This window comes from Staurois parvus, unplaced genomic scaffold (genome assembly GCF_062004578.1).
Source record: "Staurois parvus isolate SC_StPar_1 unplaced genomic scaffold, SC_StPar_1.0 ptg000029l, whole genome shotgun sequence".
NCBI lineage: Eukaryota > Metazoa > Chordata > Amphibia > Anura > Ranidae > Staurois > Staurois parvus.
Window position 1 is genome coordinate 7,923,131 of NW_028317825.1, and position 20,342 is coordinate 7,943,472.

A 20,342-nucleotide genomic window follows, 5' to 3' on the forward strand; every position below is an offset into this window, starting at 1 on the left:
ACCACTAAAACAGTCATGCTGAACGATGTTACAGGCAGCATAATGTTCTCCACAGATTCTCCAGACCCTTTCACTTCTGTCACATGTGCTCAGGGTGAACTTGCTCTCATCTGTGAAAAGCACAGGGCGCCAGTGGCGGACCAGCCAATTCTGGTGTTCAATTGCAGCTGCCAATCGAGCTCTATGGTGCCAGGCAGTGAGCACAGGGCCCACTAGAGAACGTTGGGCCCTCAGGCCACCCTCATGAAGTCTGTTTCTGATTGTTTGGTAAGAGAAATTCACACCAGTGGCCTGCTGGAGGTAATTTTGTAGGACTCTGGCAGTGCTCATCCTGTTCCTCCTTGCACAAAGGAGCAGATACCAGTCCTGTTGATGGGTTAAAGACCTTCCCTGTCCAGCTCTCCTAGAGTAACTGCCTGTCTGTTATGATCCGCCAGGTGGTGCCTCAGGCTGCCAACTGACAGACCTACTCAGAGCGTGGGGTCTAAGCCCGGGCTGTGCTTTCACCAGAGCCCCTGATGGTGGGGATGGACTTGAAACAGTCCCGGGCCAGGTCACGACCTCCGAGCAGGCCCGCCAGTGGCTGAGGAGACCCTTGGGGACAGGTACCGGGAGAGCCAGATATGAAGAGGATGGCGGCCCCAGCAGGGTAGTAACGGATTGTGGGCCCGTGGGGGTAAGCGGGGTACAGAATCGGTAGGCGAGAGTAGTCGGGTCACACGCAGGGTCAGCAGGGAAGTCAAATCGTAGAATGGTCAGGGCAATCCGGGTCAGACGCAGGAGCAGGCAGAATAGTCAGGACAATCCGGGTCAAACGCAGGAGCAGGCAGAATAGTCAGGGTCAATCAGGGTCACAGGATAGGTGCAGGAACTCAGGATCACAGAAGACCTTGCGGCAATCTGTGACAGTGCAGGGCATCTTTAAATAGTGCGCCCTGCACTGTCATTGGCCGGCTAGGACGCGCCCCCGGCTGTCATTGGACGCCTGAGGCGCGCCCGCGGCTCCTACTGCGCATGCGCGGCGTCCTGTCATCTGCGGCTCGCCGGGACCTAGTGCCCGTGTCCCGGCGCGAGCCGCCGCCACTGCGCATGCGCAAGGGACGGAGCCGCGATCGCGGACCCTGGAGCCGTGGTCCCTGACATTGCCCCCCCCCAATGGGCACCCTCCGGGAGCCCCACTGATCTCTCCACCGCGGGTGAGCACGAAAAAACTCCCGGATGAGCCTGGGTGCGTGGACGTTCTGGGCGGGTTCCCATGAGTTCTCCTCAGGGCCATACCCCTTCCATTTTATCAGGAACTGTGTCTGGCCCCCCCTCCTTCGGCAACTGAGGATAGTCTCCACTTCAAATTCCTCCTGGTCACCTATAGTGACTGCCTCGGGAGGTCTGGATTCACGGTCCGGGAAGGGATCTGGTCTGGAAGGTTTCAGGAGAGATACATGGAAGACAGGATGTATTTTGAAGGTCTGCGGAAGCTCGAGCTCGTAGGCCACCTCGTTAACCACTCGTTTTACCGGAAAGGGGCCGATGAACTTGGGTCCCAGCTTCCTTGAAGGACATAGCATCTTCAAGTTGGTCGTTGCCAGCCAAACCTGATCCCCTGGTTGAAGCAGTAATTCTCCTCTTCTCTTTCTGTCGAATGCCCTCTTACTGTCCTCTTGGGCTTTAGCGATGGCTTCCTGAATTGTCTTGTTATTGACAGAAAAGAAGTTCAAGATGTCTTGAGAAGCTGGTACCGGATTCTCAGGCATCAGATCAGGGAGGAATGTGGGATGATACCCATAATTGGAAAAGAACGGGGATTGACCCGTGGCTGAGTGACTCGAGTTGTACGCGAATTCCGCGGAAGGCAGCAACGACAGCCAGTCGTCCTGAAGGTAGGATGTGTAGCACCGTAAGTACTGTTCCAGCGTCTGGTTTGTTCTTTCAGTTTGGCCGTTGGTCTGTGGGTGGTAGGCGGATGAAAGCGACAGCTTGATTCCCAGCGATTTACACAAGGCGTTCCAGAACCTGGAGGTGAATTGGACCCCCCGATCTGATACTATATCTTCGGGAACACCATGAAGCCTAACCACTTCCTTGATGAAGATCCGTGCCGTTTCCGGTGCTGATGGGGTCTTCTCCAGGGGCACGAAATGTGCCATCTTTGAGAAGCGGTCAACGATCACCATTATTGCAGTGTAGCCCTGGGATGGTGGAAGTTCGACCACGAAATCCATGGCTATCATTTGCCAAGCTCGCTTGGGTATGGGTAAAGGACGTAACAATCCCCATGCCCTGCTCCTGGAGGGTTTGTTCCTTTGACAGGTGGAACACGTTCGGACGTACTGCTCACAGTCCTTGATCATGTCTGGCCACCAGAATGAGCGCCGTAGCAGATCCAGCGTCTTCGTTACCCCGAAGTGGCCCGCCATAGGATGGTCGTGGCAGTGCCCTAGGACCAGGGTTCGCACTTCTTCTGGGACCATGATCCGGTCTTCCTTCCAAATTAGCCCACCGTGGCTCTGGAGGGGTGATTCTGACGGAACTGGTAGTCCTACAGAAGCATCAAGAAGTCGAGAGCGAAGTTCCGTTTGTAGAGCGAGGAAACTCCCAGAAGGTAAGATGGTGTCGGGTGGCACAGCGTCGTCGGGGTCCTCAAACATGCGGGACAGAGCGTCTGGCTTAGTGTTCTTAGTACCGGGTTGGTACGTTATATGGAATGAGAATCGAGAGAAGAAAAGCGCCCATCTCGCTTGGCGAGGTCTCAGTCGTTTTGCCGTTCTCAAATATTCGAGGTTTTTGTGATCTGTGAATATTAGGATTGGGTGTGTGGCTCCTTCCAGTAAATACCTCCATTCTTCTAGAGCGGTTTTAATGGCCAGGAGCTCCCGATCTCCAATGTCGTAGTTGCGTTCCGCTGGAGTCAACTTCCTGGAGAAGAACGCCACAGGGTGCAGAAGTTCCTTGGTACCATTCCTTTGGGACAAAACCGCCCCTACAGCATTTTCGGAGGCGTCCACTTCCAACACATATGGGAGAGAAGCATCTGGATGGCAGAGAATGGGAGCAGAGGTGAACAATTCTTTGAGCTTTTCGAAGGCTGCCTGCGCTTCGGGGGTCCACTTAAAGCGGACCCCTTGTTTCGTCAGTTGCGTGATCGGGGAGACCAGACCGGAGAAGTTCCTAATAAACTTCCTGTAAAAATTGGAAAAACCGATGAAACGCTGTACCCCCTTTTTGTCGGCGGGTATTGGCCAATCTAAGATCGCCGTGACTTTCTGGGGATCCATCGCGACCCCCGCGGAAGAGAGAACCAGTCCCAAGAATGTGGTTTCGTGCTGTTCGAAACAGCATTTCTCTGCCTTTGCGTATAGCCCGTGTTGACGCAACCGTTCTAATACCCGTATCACATGACCCCGATGAACCTCCAGTGAAGGGGAAAAAATTAAGATGTCATCCAAATAAACCACCACAAAAATATAAAGAAGGTCACGAAAAACATCATTGATAAAGTGCTGAAAGGTCGCCGGTGCATTACAGAGCCCGAACGGCATCACCAAGTACTCGTAGTGACCGAATCTCGTACGGAACGCCGTCTTCCACTCATCCCCCTCCCTGATACGGACAAGGTTATAGGCCCCCCGCAGGTCTAATTTAGTGAATATCGTAGCCGATCTCAATCTCTGGAGGAGCTCGGGGACTAGGGGTAAAGGATAACGATTCTTTACCGTTATTTTGTTCAGGTCACGGTAGTCTATGCAGGGCCGTAACGACTTGTCCTTCTTCTCTACGAAGAATAACCCGGCCCCGGCTGGGGATGTGGATGGACGGATAAATCCCTTCCGAAGGTTCTCATCAATGTATTCCCTCAGTACTCCTGATTCTGCTTCGGACAAGGGAAAGATACGGCCGAAAGAGATTTCAGATCCGGGTAGGAGGTCTATGGGGCAGTCGTAGGAACGGTGCGGAGGGAGAACGTCAGCTCCTCGCTTACTAAAGACGTCTAAGAAGTCATGGTAGGCCGGGGGAATAACCTGGGAAAGATCGGTGTCACCATCCAAGCACAGGAGGAACCGGGGGACCACGGATCCTGTGACGTGGCAGTGGCTTAAACAGTAGGGTGAGCAAAATTGAACTGTTCCCTTTTCCCAGTCAATCTGGGGGTTATGGGCCCTAAGCCAAGGGAGGCCCAGAATGACTGGAAATAGGGGGGATGCGATGGCATCCAAACGGAGGAACTCCTGGTGATGGTCTGCCATTGTGGTGAAAATGGGTGGTGTCTCCTGGTCCACCACCCCTGATTTTATACGAGACCCATCTGCCAAGAAGATGTTGAACCCCCTTTCTTTGGTCTGGAGAGGGATTTTTTGCCGGTGGGCAAAAGTCAGATCGATGAAGCAACTACAGGCTCCTGAGTCAACGATTGCGGTCACCGACAATGTTCCTCCGGGGAGCTGTAAAGACACAGGAATGGCCAGGTAACTCGACAGATCATCCCTTCCTGCGGGTAGAGAAAAAGAAACGGGCGTGGACTTACTCATTTTAGCAGGACAGGAGCGCACCTGATGACCAGCTTCCCCGCAGTACAGACATAGGTTCTGTGACAGTCTCCTTTGACGTTCCTCGACCGATAAGTGAGAACGGGCCAATCCCAGCTGCATGGGTTCCGGGTTGTCCCGTTTCCGTGCTTCGCGGATGGTTCCCTGGGGTTGGAGCTGTATCCCTGGAAGGAATCCATGCCACCCTTTGACCCTGACTGCTCCTTTCCAGCCGACGTTCCCTTAGTCTACGGTCGATTTGAATGGCCAACTCAATCAGTTTTTCCAGGGAGTCAGGTAGGCCTACTCGCGCTAGTTCATCCTTGAGAGGCTCAGACAGCCCGATGCGGAACTGGTGGCATAAGGCCGCATCGTTCCATCTGGTGTCGCCCATGCAACGCCTAAAATCGGACGCGTATTCTTCGGCTGTCCGGCGGCCCTGCCGCAGGGAGTATAGAGTCGCTTCAGCGGAAGCAGCTCGCTGAGGGTCGTCATACAAGACGGCCATGGCCCGAAAGAATTCGGTCACGGATTCAAGATGGGGGTCGTGCTTCTCCATCAGACGGTGAGCCCAATCCTGGGACTCATCCTGAAGGAGGGAGACTATAAACCCCACCTTGACGGTCTCAGTGGTGAACGTGCGGGGTTGTAAGTCAAAGTATAGGGTGCAGGCGTTCCGGAAGGCCCGGAAGCGGCTCCGATCACCACGGAATCGTTCCGGCAGAGGAACGCGGGCTTCAGGAGCTGGGGATGTGGCAACCGCTCCGGATACCGGGTTAGCGGGAGGTCCTGCAGGTGGAGGACTCTGAGCAGGGGGAGTCAGGGGGGCTATTGACTCCATGCGGTCCTCCAGTCGGGCGCAGCGACTGTGGAAGTTCTGAAAAGCCTGGGTCAAGGTGGCCAGGTGCTGACAAATATCCTCTAGGGACGCCGGTCCACTTCCTGGCTCTGTCATGGCCGCAAGGTACTGTTATGATCCGCCAGGTGGTGCCTCAGGCTGCCAACTGACAGACCTACTCAGAGCGTGGGGTCTAAGCCCGGGCTGTGCTTTCACCAGAGCCCCTGATGGTGGGGATGGACTTGAAACAGTCCCGGGCCAGGTCACGACCTCCGAGCAGGCCCGCCAGTGGCTGAGGAGACCCTTGGGGACAGGTACCGGGAGAGCCAGATATGAAGAGGATGGCGGCCCCAGCAGGGTAGTAACGGATTGTGGGCCCGTGGGGGTAAGCGGGGTACAGAATCGGTAGGCGAGAGTAGTCGGGTCACACGCAGGGTCAGCAGGGAAGTCAAATCGTAGAATGGTCAGGGCAATCCGGGTCAGACGCAGGAGCAGGCAGAATAGTCAGGACAATCCGGGTCAAAACGCAGGAGCAGGCAGAGTAGTCAGGACAATCCGGGTCAAACGCAGGAGCAGGCAGAATAGTCAGGGTCAATCAGGGTCACAGGATAGGTGCAGGAACTCAGGATCACAGAAGACCTTGCGGCAATCTGTGACAGTGCAGGGCATCTTTAAATAGTGCGCCCTGCACTGTCATTGGCCGGCTAGGACGCGCCCCCGGCTGTCATTGGACGCCTGAGGCGCGCCCGCGGCTCCTACTGCGCATGCGCGGCGTCCTGTCATCTGCGGCTTGCCGGGACCTAGTGCCCGTGTCCCGGCGCGAGCCGCCGCCACTGCGCATGCGCGAGGAACGGAGCCGCGATCGCGGACCCTGGAGCCGTGGTCCCTGACACTGTCTCCTGGAATCTCCTCCATGCTCTTGAGACTGTGCTGGGAGACACAGCAAACCTTCTGGCAATGACACGTATTGATGTGCCATCCTGGAGGAGTTGGACTGCCTGTGCAACCTCTGTAGGGTCCAGGTATTTCCTCACACTACCAGTAGTGACACTGGCCCTAGCCAAATGCAAAACTAGTGAAAAACAGTCAGAAAATATGAGTATGGAAAAAAATGTCAGTGGCCTCCACCTGACCAGATCAATACCCAAGGGCTTTAACTGACTTGATGCTATACTCTGATTAAAAAGTGTTCCTTTAATTTTCTTGAGCAGTGTGCGTATAAATACAACACAGATAAGTAGAAGGGACCTTTCCCCATTCTATTCACAGCCAAAAAAGAAATGTTTGGAGTTGGGCTGGCTGTTATATTGTAGGTACAGCTGCTAAGGGTTAATATTGTAGGTACAATTGTGTGTTCTTTTTAGAAGTACATTTGAAATGTGTGTTTATAGAGCTCCCTCCTCCTAGCTTTCACTTGCTGTTCTAATCTCTTGTCAGTTCTGCCAGTGGCAATGATATGCATGAAGATACCTACATTATCTATAAGACTGATGGCTGCGATGGCTTGTGGTATTGACTGTAAGACACTTCTCTTCCTCAACAGCGTTGCTTGCGAATGGAATGTTTCTACATTTGCCTCACAATATTTTTACATGAATGCTATGGGATTGTGCTGTTTGCTTTGATTTATAGCCTCCAGCATGACCCGATCCTCCGCTCACTGCATGGGGCTCCAACTCTGCATAATATTTACCTGTTCTCCGTGTAGCTCTTCCACTCATTGTTTTCTTATTTACTTACAGTTGTCCTTGACGCACATTCTACTAGACTATTAAATTGTACCTTCAACAACCCATTATCCTATTGTTAGTGAACAACAACAAATAATTCTAGAAGTAAATGCATTTATGACTTTACAAAAAGGGGTGATTTTCTTACATTATATTGCTCCTTCTGGTTGTCACCTTCACATGGTCATATGCTGTCCAAGGCTTTCCATCCTCCATCCACATTTCCACAATGTCTGATTTTTTAACTATTTATGTTCAGATCCATGCTGTCCCAAAACTAAAAGGTGGTCACACACATGTTCATACCCCATCGATCATTCAATGCCACTAAACTGACCAAATTAAAGAAAATTTGCAAGCCCAACATCCTCCATTCGACAGACTTAGAATGCTCTCAACCAATTTAAGCCTCATGCACATGGGCATAATGCCCACTCAGGGACCACCTACTGCAGATTTACAGTGGCAAAGTGGCCCCGCTGCGCAGAATCACATGTAAGTGATCTGACATTTCCGTGTAGGGGGCACGAGTGCACCACCCTGGCTGTGCTGTCATTCGCTATAGCACAAGCCAAGCAGTGGGTTCCAGCCAATGATTTATGGCTGAGACTCGCTGATCGGCTTAGCGAATGACAGAAGAGAGCCCTGTGTTGGTAAACAAGACAGGGCTCTCTACAGAGTGGCTGTTTTTTAAACAGTCAATTGCTAAGTAAAAGGAGCACACTTTACACTTGTTAGGCACACAGTTAACCCTTTGATGGCCCCCAGATATTACCCCTTCCCAGCCCATGTCATTACTACAATGACAGTGTATATTATTAGCACTGATCTGTATTGGGCTCCATGCACTCTGGGTGTTTTGATAACGCTGGTAACGTTAGCTGTGTAAAGTCAAGTTAAAAATATGGGTTTTTCAGCGTTTGGCTGCATTTGCATTTTTCGGGTTTTTGTCAAAAAAATGCCCCAAAACACCAGTTTGTGGTGTGGCATTTTACCATGTTTTTCAGCATTAAAGAGTTTTTTTACACCTAAAAAAATCTTCTAGACACCCACTAGTCCTGGGGTTTTTTCCAGCCAAAAAAAAACCCTGCCAAAAAAACATTAATTACAGTCTGTGTGTACATGAACACATAGGATAACATGCAGGGGGGTTAACTAGCTGTAGAAAAAAACATCAAAAGCCAAAAACAGCCGCTGTAAAAATGTCCCGTGTGCATGAGGACATAGTGTAACTGGAGACATCAGTGTCAGTTAGCCAATTTCTACAAAGTATCAGTTAGTGTCAGATTGCCTCTCACTATAAATTGCTGATCACCACCAGTATAAAAAATAAATAAAAATTCCAGTATATATATATATATATATATATATATATATATAAAACCATTTATAGATGCTATAACGTTCAGGCAAACCAATTAATATATGCTTACTGGTTTTTTTTTTTTTGCCAAAGAAAGGTAGCAGAATAAATTTTGGCCCACATTTATGAAGAATTTCGATTTTTTTTTTTTTTTTAATTATTGGACATGTAATGAATAGAGCAGAATGCGAGAAATATTTTTTTTAGGTATTTTTTTGTTTATATAATAAAAAATAAACCCAGTGGTGATCGAATATCGCCAACAGAAATCTCTAGATGTGTGAAAAAAGTGATATAAATTTTATTTGAGTACAGCATTGCATGACTGCACAAATACCAGTTAAAAATGGCCTGGCCATGAGGGGGGTAAAACCTTCTAGAGCTTAAGTGTTTTTCAATACTTCTTTCTGCTATGCTGGATCTTTCAGCCACGAGATTGCAGAAAAATCAACCATAAAAAATGCTTGCTTCCGCAAATATTTACGCGCATTTATCCACATTTATAAGCATATGCGCGTAAACGCATTTTATTGGCCAGAGTATTCATTTATTCTAGCCACTGGAATAAATCTGTGCGCATACACATATTTAGGTATGTACGCATATAAATTATGCTCATAAGCTCCTGTCAGAATGCAGTTTTGGGGCTTTTTTTTTTTTCTAAATGCTGCTAAAAAGATCTAAACATCTAATGTGCATAGGCCACATAGGCTATCATTGAACTTTAAGGCTCCACGCACACTGGCTTAAAATAACGCTGCTCCTAGAGGAGTTTAGCATTTTGCCTTTAGAAGCAATTAATGTTATCCTATGTGTCCATGCACATTAGGCAGTCTAGAGTCATTTAAGCTCTGTGTGTGAGGCAGAAAAAAAAAAAACTTTTTGTTTTGCGCTTGAGAAAAAAAATGATAAATGCTCATAAATTCTCCTAAAGGCTAGTACAAAAAAAACACTTAAAATTAGCGTTTTTCTAACAAGAGCATGGAGCCTTAAGGCATTCAAAAAATGGGTGGGCACAGCCAGCACTTTTGACAAAAGCCTGTGACAGGTAGAACCATTTATAGTAAACCCCACAGTTCCAGATGATCACAGCTGTGGGGATATCCAGGGGGACCGAGGAATGAAGATTTCAATGAACATAGCAGCCAGCAGTACAAGGCACACTCATCATTCATGCAAGTACTGTCCCTGGTGCTGACTCAAAAAACATCTTCAGCTTTAAAGGCTTCCTTTTTTTTTCAGGTTTTTTTTATTTCCTCTGCTAATGTAAAGACTTACCATACATACAGCCTCTAGATTCTGTAAAGCCTTCCTATTTCTGATCCAGCCCATCCCCTCAACGCCTTTTCAATTTCAAGATGGCTCCTTTCCCTATCAGGGTACTATGGAGGAACCCTTGCAAGCACACAACTAGAACTGAATGAACAAAGCCTGGCATGCAGTCATCCAAAAAATGGGAAAGTTTAATACTACCTAAACGCTAAGCATGGTTGTGAATGATTTAGAGATTTCCGATGAGAAGATAACAAGAGCTGTTAAATGAACTGAATTGATTGTTTTTGCTCACAGAGATTACCCCACATGTTGGAAATTTTGTGTGAGTTGGCCAAACTTTCCTTACTTCTCAATGAGAAGAGGTATAGAAGTGTTTAAGGCTAGGTTCACACCTATGCAGATTGTGTTTGAGTCGTTTCTGCATTGCGTTTTTGCACTTGCGTTTTTAACGGGTTTTTGCTGCGTTTTGCGTGTTTCCTTGCTGCTAGGCAGATTTAAAAAGCAGCAAAAACACTATACATGCTTTTCTGCAGCGTTCCCATTGAAGAAACAAAAACGCAACTTTGTGCGTTCAAAACAGTCCCTGACCCTTTACAAACAACGCACCAGGTGAAAACGCACAGGTGTGAACATGTCCCATAGGAACACATGTTAAATGGATTCAAACAGAAAACAGTGCAGCGCTGAAAAATGACAAAACGTTTAGAATAATCATAAATTGTAAATTAAAAATGATAAATTATAAAGATGATTTAAATAAACCATTATTCGTGATATAAATATAAGTGAATGAAGCGCTGTAAATGGCGCAGTAAAAAGAAAAGTGTGACTGTGAAAGTCTTATAACAAGGAGTGTTCATAGGATGGTGAAAGCGTGACACAATCGGGTCTGTGTACAGTGTTGAAAATGGGTCCTGTTGTGCAGATAGTATCAAATTATTTCAAGCAATGTTCTGTATGGTTTTACCCATGTGGGAGATTAATAAAAATGCACACTCACCAGATGCGCATAATCAAAGCGCAATTTGTTGAACGGTGTACTTCAACCGGGAATCAGCAGGAAGCTCCCTTTAAACAGATCAGACAGACAGTGTGGGAAAGGATCCCTCCTCTGGGCATGAGACTCCTCTGCAACTGCAAATCCACTGGGGTCCTGTCTGGAATTCTCTAGTTTGGGTAGTCTGCCTGCCGTTCTGGGGTTGATCCGGGATACCGGGCGTTGTACAATGTTATGGGTGGTGATCCTTGGAAGACGCTGAGAAACCAGTGATTGGCTGTCAGCAGCTCTGAGAACACCCAGTAATATTTCTCAGGGTCTTCCAAGGATCACCACCCATAACACTGTACAACGTCGGGTATCCCGGCCAACGACCCTAAACATACAGCCAGAGCTACAATGGAATGGTTTGGATCAAAGCATATTCATGTGTTAGAATGACCAATTCAAAGTCCAGACCTAAATCCAATTAAGAATCTGTGGCAAGACTTGAAAATTGCTGTTCGCAGACACTCTCCATCCAATCTGACAGAGCTTGAGCTATTTTGCTAAGAATAATCAGCAAAAATTTCACACTCTATATGTGCAAAGCTGGTAGAGACATACCCAAAAAGACTTGCAGCTGTAATTGCAGTGAAAGGTGGTTCTACAAAGTATTGACTCAGGGGGGCTGAATAAAAATGCACACCACACTTTTCACATATTTGTAAAAAAAAAAAAATTAAAAATCATTTTCCTTCCACTTTACAATTATGTGCCAGTTTCTGTTGGTCTATCACATGAAATCGCAATAAAATACTTTGTTTTGGTTGTAACATGACAAAATGTGGAACATTTCAAGGGGTATGAATACTTTTTCAAGGCACTGTAAGGAAATTTGACAAGGATCCAAATCTTGAAAGTCCATGCACTTCTTTGTACTATGAAAACAATGTATGTTTCAGGTGCTACAGCGTCAATAAGACAAGTGGAATCATCATCAAAATGTATATGACGTACCGCAGTGTCACCAGTACACTGTTATAAATGTATGAATTTCACAGGAAAACCTTACATGATTCAGGCCCTCAAAAGGAACTCTGCATGTTGAGTCAAAAAGTGAAACAAACAATCCCGGCACAAGTCCTAAAGCCCAACTCATGGCAGCGCACAAATATTCCCCCCCATGCTGAGGAGTAAGTGCCTGTTTTCTCTAGAGGGTTAGAACAGTGTATAAATGTTCACTTCGCTCCTTGTTCTCCAGGCAGTTATTATTATTATTATTATACAGGATTTATATACCGTCAACAGTTTGCTCAGTGCTTTACAATATAAAGGGAGGCAATACAGCAACAATACAGTTCAATACAAGAGGGATAGGAGGGCCCTGCTCCTTGGAACAGTTGGTGCTCTTCTCAGCTCTCCAATGTCCTAGCATATGGACTGACCCTTTACTTCCTCAAGTACAATGCAGGACTGTTATCGACTCATAACCTGTCATAAAATTGCACAAGAGACAAATCTTTCTGTGGGAATGATGAACACAATGATGACAAAGTTAAACAGGCTGTCCAAGGATGGTTCAGGCATACTGACAAATCTGGTATAGGTAACACTCTGGGATAGGTGTATAAATGTAGCAGGGGAGCATGTTGAAAAATAAATGCAGCTTCCACTCTTTGAAATTTGTTCTTTTATTATATAAACTCAAAAGTCCCAGTTTGACTTGAACGCCCCTCATAGTTCAATGGACCAAGCTGATCCAAACTATTTTTCCACTAACAGATGCAGTAACTGTCAGCATTGTATGAACTGTATGTAGCATCAGCATACAGAGCTGTGTTCTGGCAGCAGGAAGGAGACTTCCTGTACTGTTCCTTAAACAAAACCGAGTTGAGATGAGCACTGCCCAGCCATTCACACGAGGCCTTGTGTTTTATGAATGCTTACAAAGCTACCTCTGATTGGCTGAGGTGGAGATCATGACATCATGCGCTCCCCTTTCCACCTCCAGTCACAGGAAGACTTGTATTCATTCAAAAAACACAAGGCTGTCTGTCAATGGATGAGCAGCACTCAGACCGACTCTTTTTTTGTTCCAGGAGTAGGATGGAAGGTTCCCGTACTGCTGTCTTAACACAGCGCTGTGTACTGCAAACAGCTGATGCAAGAGTTAGTGCATGGTTCAAACAAACTATACAAAGTTCACAAAAACCAGAAGTTAGGCTTTAAATGCAAACAGCTGCAAGCTGGGTTGTTTCTTGCCTTCCAGCATACATAAACAAAGGGGCATGATGCTGGTGACATCAATGCCCTTATAAAGGGAAAATGCCTACATTAATCAATGACATTGACAAAGTGCTGTGCAAACCTTTGGTGCTACATAAATGCTGTTTATTAATAATCATTTTCGTCATGTGTCCATATAAGGGCAGTTCGGCCCATCTCGTTAACCACTTCAATACTAGTCAATTTCACCCCCTTCCTGCCCAGGTCAATTTTTAGCTTTCATCGCTGGCGCAGTTTGAGTGACAATTGCGCGATCATGCAACACTGTACCCAAACAAACTTTTTATATTTTTTTTTAACTAACATTTTTTTTAAAAAAAAACAAGGTTTTTCTTAGTTTAGGTTATAAAATTTTGCAAATAAGTAATTTTCACTGATGTGCACTGATTATCAGTATAAATGTGTGCTGTCAGGATTGCAGGGTATCGGTTTTCCTTTCTTCACACAGTGACAGCGCATGTGGAAAGGAAATGCCAATAACTGGTATATTTGTTTACGTGTGATCAGCTGTGATTGGACACAGCTGATCACATGATAAAGTGTCATTGTGTTTGTCCTTTACCTCAACCTGTGATCAGCTGTGTCCAAAGGACACCGCGACTACAGAGCAAGCCCGATGCATGCCCTGGGGGCTTGCAGAGATGTGGGGTTCTGGGACGTATATAGACTCCCTCCCAGAACTAGACGACCGCGGTGTAGCTGTTTTTAGCTATGGCACGGTTGGGAGATGGTTACAGTATAACGAAAGGCAAAACTTTTCTTTTAGGTTTGGACAGAGTTCAGAGGGATTAGACGACATGTCAGGTTTTTATGTATTCTATTTGTACTGTTTACCATTATCATTGAGAGTGAAAGTGAAAGAAAACCCCCAATTGTAAGTTGTCACCAGAACAGGAATAGAAGAGAATTCTTCCAATGAGGACACTAGTTCTGGTGACTACCAGGGAATTTCCTCACTTTCTGTTGTGGTTACGGGACAGGAAGTGAGGGAAATCTCCCCAGTGGCACAGAGATTGCAGAAAAAACCAGACAGGAGTTATAACCCTCCCTTACTCTATACAAAATATATTTTTTTTAAAAAGTATTTGACTTTAGTTCTGCCATTTGTCAGGTTTTTATTGCTATTTATGTCCCCATTAGGAAGATTCACCCTTTCTATTTGTCCTATTTACTGTTATATTATAGTGAAAGTAAAAGAAAATCACTAATTTTGGGTTGTCCCCACAACAGGTACAGTGGGGATATCTTACAATTGGGGCACTAGGCCTGGTGACAACCAGGGATTTCCTCTCACTTCTTGTTTTGGATATGGGACATCTCCCCAATGGGACACATATGGCAAAATAAACTGATAGGGCTTATCCAAAATGAAGACACAATATTGCCATTAGTTATACTTTAACCACTTGCCATCCAAAAGATTTACCCGCCTTCATGACAAGGAAATTTGTTTTATATGCTGCTGCATTACTTTAACTGACAATTGCGCAGTCATGCAACGTTGTACATAAATGAAATTTATATCATTTTTTCCCCACAAATAGAGCTTTCTTTTGGTGGTATTTGAACACCTCTGCATTCTATTTTTGAATTTTTGTTATAAAACATATCCAATAAAAAAAAATTAAATTTTTTCATATACTTCGGCCAAAATGCATTCTGTTACATGTCTTTAGTAAAAAAAAAAAAAAAATCCCAATAAGTGTGTATTAACTGGTTTACATGAAAATTATGTCAACAAATTTTTATTAGGGATGCACCGCTGCCGATACAGAGTATTTTCATGATTTTTATCAGCAGCTGACCAATCAGATGCCGTCTAGCCCGAACTGTCATCGCTGTAAGTAGAGTAAAGAAAGCGGCGGGGATTTCAAATCCCCCCAGTTTTCTCTTCTCTCCTACCACTGACACTAAGCATGGGATGTCTGCAGGGAGGTTTCCAGCACCACTCCTGTGTGAACTTGGGCTGTGACAAGCCTGGGTTCACACAGGAGCGGTGGGGAAACCAGGTGTGATTTGGACAGGAATCACATTCCTGTTCTAATCATATGCTATTCTTTGCATCCATTAACACATATCACACCGCAAAGTATCAGTGCGCGGTATCGGCGAGTACTTGACTGAAAGTATTGGTTCTCGTACTCGTCGACACAAAAATGGTATTGGTGCATCCCCAATTTTTTTTTTTTATACTGGTAATGGCGGCGATCAGCGAAGTATAGTGGGACTGCGGCAGGCATTCTTACACTGGGTGGGAACTAACTGCCACTGGCATCTCCAGTGACACTAATACAGTGACCAGTGCTAATAAATAGAACTGACACTGTACTAATGACACTGGGCATGAAGGGGTGAACAGCTGGGGGCAATCAACGAGTTAACAAAATGGCAATTAAGGGGTTAATATGCATCTAGCTATGGTGTGGGTGCAAATGTGCTGTTTTACTAATGTGTGGTATGTCTTTCTTCTCTCCCTGGAACAAAAAGATTCCAGGGAGAGAAGATCCAGTGAGATTCTGTGCCTGTATTTACAAATGGCTTCTCCATTTGGTGCAGGAGATCAGCAGAGTGCGGGTCAAAAATCACTGGCCAGGACCTGCTGACAAACATGTCCTACAGTGAATGATGGGGGAGGGCATGCGCATGTGCAATCCAAACCCAGAAAGACACAGTGACATACAGGTGCGTCGCTGGTCCTGTAGCTACCGCCCATCCACAGTACATTGCAGGCGGGCGGTCTTTAGAGTGTTACTAGACCCACACCAATAAAATCAGTCTGTATATGCAGTAAAGCATGCTTGTCATACTCACTGTGGGACCTAAGGGGTTAATCCTCTGCACTGTTTAAAAATGCTGTTCGATCCTGACTTCTCTGATCCTCTCCTTCTACCAGTGTCCGCCTTATATCTCCTGACAAAACATTGTGTAGACACTCTGCACATGCTCAGTTTGGTTTGTTTTGCTAGAGAGGCTGTTTTTTTTTTTCTTGGGAGAGTGCATGTGATCAGAACAGGACCTCATCAGCACTGTACAGACTGAAGTCAGAGGTCCTGCATCCTCCTAGAGCAAAAAAAAAAAACTCTTTCTACAAGCATTAACATGTGCTCTGCTGGACACTGATAGAAGTCACAAGACTGCTCTAACTGCTAATGAGAAAAGGTAATTAGCAGTTTATTTTCTGAAATAAATTCATTTCCATGTTCTATGTACTGTGGGAGACCAGATATAGTGAATGCAGGGTCCTGGGTTTAGTAACACTTCAGTTAAAGCGGAGGAGTTCCAGTCAGTTGTGTGTTTATTAGAAGTCAGCAGCGACAAAAACTGTAGCTGCTGCCTTTTAACAAACACACACTTACCTGTCCTAGAGTCCAGCAATGTACTCACCCGCTCCGTCCCTTCTCTGCCTCTTATCTCCTGGGAGCCGGAATCTCAACTGTGGGCACCAGGCTGTGACAGTTTGCGGCTTCACAGCCGGGGGCCCACTGCGCATGCGCGAGTCGCACTGCGCATCCTGATTGGTCCAGCAGTCTTCTGGCACCTGTGAAAGTTCCCAGGAGACTGCGGGAGGAAGGAGGGTGGCCGAACTTCCAGCTCACTTCTCTGCAGCAAACTGAGCCGACAGTGGGAGCGGATACGGTACCTATCAAAACCAGTTACCTGCTCCCCCCCCAAAGGTGTCAAATATGGCAGGGGGGGGGTGAGCTTCCACTTTTGAGTGGAACACACTGCTTTATGAGTAAAATGATCCGGGGGGAGGGGGTTGTCTCCTCTTTAAACAAAACACAATATGGAGCGATCCTGGGATACATCTGTAGACTGTCAGCCATAACCCAACTGACTGAAGTTGAGAATGTGGTAGAGGCTGTTCTGTCCCAACCAAGGAATAATAAACATGTCCCCCTCCAGCAGCAGCCTGCCTCTTCCTACGAGCTGTGTGTAGGCCACCAGAACTGCTCATGTCAGAGCCGGGCTGACTCACATGGCAGAGCTCGGGGTGCAGCAGATGGAGGCTGACATGTCATGGTTGCTCTCTTCAGGCGGATACATATGGGCTTGTTTCCATAACATTCCACACACAGAGATCACTACAGCCGTGCCGCTCCGCTTCCTGACCTGATTTTACTGCTCCTGCCGCTGTCAAGGCTCCAGGACCAGGGAGAGGCTCGGCTCCATGGTTCTGTGTTGTCCCCACCTCAGATCCCTCCGCTGTCACCGAGCGTTCCGCCATAGCAGTTGTGTACCCACGTGTGTGCGAAAAGACAGGACGAATCGATCCCAGAGAAGGCGCGCCGAGCAATCGATAGAAGCAGCTGTGCTACAATGTGAAGTGTGCCTCGTGCGGAGCTCAGCCATCCTCCAGACTCTGAGCTGCAGGAGATAGGAGAGCTCTGGGAGGCTTCACCTCTCAATGGATGGATTGGTAACGGGATATTATTACTTGTACATCACTGTCAATGTATGCAGCACTTTACACACATATATATTGTACATTCACATCAGTCCCTAACCCTCAAGGAGCATCTAAGGTCCCTAACTTACATTCATACACATACTAGGGACAATTAACCCACCAGGATATCTTTGTAGTGTGGGAGGAAACCGGAGTACCTGGAGGAAACCCACGCAGGCACAGGGAGAACAAGCAAATGCCAGGCAGGTGGTGCCTTTGTTGGGATTCGAAACAACGACCTGCAAACCTCTTTAGTTAAACTATTAAAGTATTACAATTATTAAACTTTTTACAGATATACATAGTTGAGAATTGTTAACCACTTATCTACCAGGACAATTTTTTAAGTATAACTGTGGACAAAACTTTTTTTTATATTTTGGATACAGTAAGGGGGGGGGGGGGTTATAACCCCTGTTCGATTTTTCTTTTTCCACCATCTGCGTCCCATTGGGGAGATTTCCCTACACTTCCTGTCCCATTGCCAATATAGGAAGTGAGAGGAAATCCCTCCACTTGCCCTCCAGAGGATTTCCTCTCCCCTCCTGACTTGGCCATTTTTTGTGATATGGTGTTGCGTTACTTTAACTGACAATTGTGCAGTCATGCAACGCTGCACCCAAATGAAATGTATGTCCTCTTCCCCCCCCCCCCCCCCCCCCCCACAAATAGAGCTTTATTTCGGTGGTATTTGATCACCTGTGTTTTTTTTATCTTTGCACTATAAATAAAGCAAGACCGACAGTTTTGAAAAAAAAATTAGTCATAAATTTAGGCCAAAATATATTCTGCTATATGTATTTGCTAAAAAAAAAAAAAAAAGTCCCAATACGTGTAAATGAATTGGTTTATGTGAAAGTTATAGTGTCTACAAATGGCAGTATATATACTGGTTTTCTTTTTTTTTTTTAGTAAAAGCAATGGCGGCAATCAAGGACTTATGGTGGGACTGCGGCGAGCATTCTGACACTGGAGAGGGGAATTGACAAACTGCCACTGACATCCCAATGACACTAATACAGTGATCAGTGCTAATAAAAAAAAACACACTGTACTAATGGAACTGGGCAGTAAGGGGTTAACATCTGGGGTGATCAAAGGGTTAAGTGTGTGTTTTACTAGGGAGACAAGCTGCTATTAACCGTTTCAATACCGTGCAATTTTACACCTTCCTGCCCAGGCCATATTTCAGGTATCAGCGCTCTCACACTTTGAATGACAATTGCGCGGTCATACAACACTGTACCCAAACTAAAATTTTATCATTTTCTTCACACAACTAGAGCTTTCTTTTGGTGGTATTTAATCACCGCTGGGGTTTTTATTTTTTGCTAAATTAACAAAAAAAGACCAAAAATTTTGAAAAAAAAAACACATTTTTCTTTGTTTCTGTTATAAAAGTTTACAAATAAATAATTGTTCTTCATAAATTTAGGCCGAGATGTATTCTGCTACATGTCTTTGGTGAAAATAACCCAAATTAGGATGTATTATTTAGTTTTTAGGAAAGTTATAGAGTTCACAAACTATGGTATAGATCTGAATATTGATCAATCCTGAAGTACTGACGGCCAATCTAATTTCTTGAGGTCCAAGAATGTCAGAATAGTACAGATATCCCCAAATGACCCCTTTTTGCAGAGTAGACAGTTCGACGTACTTCATAAGAGGCATGGCGAGTTTTTTGAAGTTGTATTTTTTTGTCATAATTTTTCGGAAAATGAAAAAAATTATTTTCACTATTTTTTTTATTACATACTGTCACCAGTGCAGTACAGCGTCATCATATAACTGGCATGGCGGTGAACAGGGACACTGACTGGTGACAGTATGAAAAAAAATATATATATATATATATTTTTAATTTTTTTTTATTTTTTTATTATATTTAATTTTTTATTACATTTTTTAAATTTTTTTTTTTTTCCATATTTTACTATGACCAAAATAGTACAATGTTACCATAGTAACATTGTACTACTTTGTGGAAGTGATCAGTATTTTTTTTTTTTTTTTACACAATTTGCTTATAGCAAAGAATTACTTTGCTATAAGCAAGCATTTAGCTGAATGAAATCGATTCATTCAGCTTTCTTTTTTTTTTGTGCTTAGCTGTGATTTGGTCACAGCTAATCACATGACATGTGCATGTGATTAGCTGTGACCATTCACAGCTAGGCACTAGTATACAATGGATGGCATCATGAATGAAGCCATCCATTGTATACAACTGTCATGTGACCTGCTGTGATTGGTCACAGCAGGTCACATGGTACCAGCAACGGGAGCCGGTACTCAGATCTGTCATCGGCCGTGTCCGAGGTGCACGGCCGATGACAGATCACACTGCTGCGCCGCTCTGCACTAGCGCAAACGGCGCATGTGCGGGAGCACGCCAAATGGCGTGCACCCGGAATGCAGATACACATCTGAAGCCGCCAAACGGCCATTGGCCGGGCGGCTAATGGTTAATGAGCAGCAACGGTTACTGCTGGCAGGAGAGAGACCTGTGTTGTTTACACACAGGTCTCTCCCCTGTCAGTGATACTTGGCTAACGCCGGGTGCCGGTGGGATCTCCGACCGGGACCTGGTGATCGACATCTGTAGCCGCCTAGGGCAGCGCGTGCCCCCTATCCGGAAATGCAAAATCATATATATATATATATATATATATATATATATATATATATATATGTGTGTGTGTGTGTGTGTGTGTGTGTGTGTGTGTGTGTGTGTGTGTGTGTGATTTAGAATTTCCATATATATATATATATATATATATATATAATATTAATTTTTTTTTCTTTTTACTAGTAATGGTGGCAATCAGCGACTTTTAACGGGACTGCGGCGGGCATTCTGACACTAGGGGGAACGGGCATTCCCAGTGACACCAACAC

At 45.7% G+C, this 20,342-nt stretch overlaps 1 protein-coding gene across 3 annotated transcripts in view; it reads right to left on the reverse strand.

The window, feature by feature from the left end:
- DPH1 (diphthamide biosynthesis 1) overlaps positions 1 to 17,258 on the reverse strand; it is a 343,917-nt gene extending 326,659 nt beyond the window's left edge. For all 3 annotated transcript variants that reach the window (XM_089657705.1, XM_089657689.1, XM_089657698.1), the window contains exon 1: positions 17,105 to 17,258. In XM_089657705.1, the coding sequence (XP_089513831.1) occupies positions 17,105 to 17,219 (115 nt within the window). In that variant the 5' untranslated portion in view covers positions 17,220 to 17,258. The remainder of the gene's footprint in view (positions 1 to 17,104) is intronic.
- Positions 17,259 to 20,342: the final 3,084 nt, after the last annotated feature.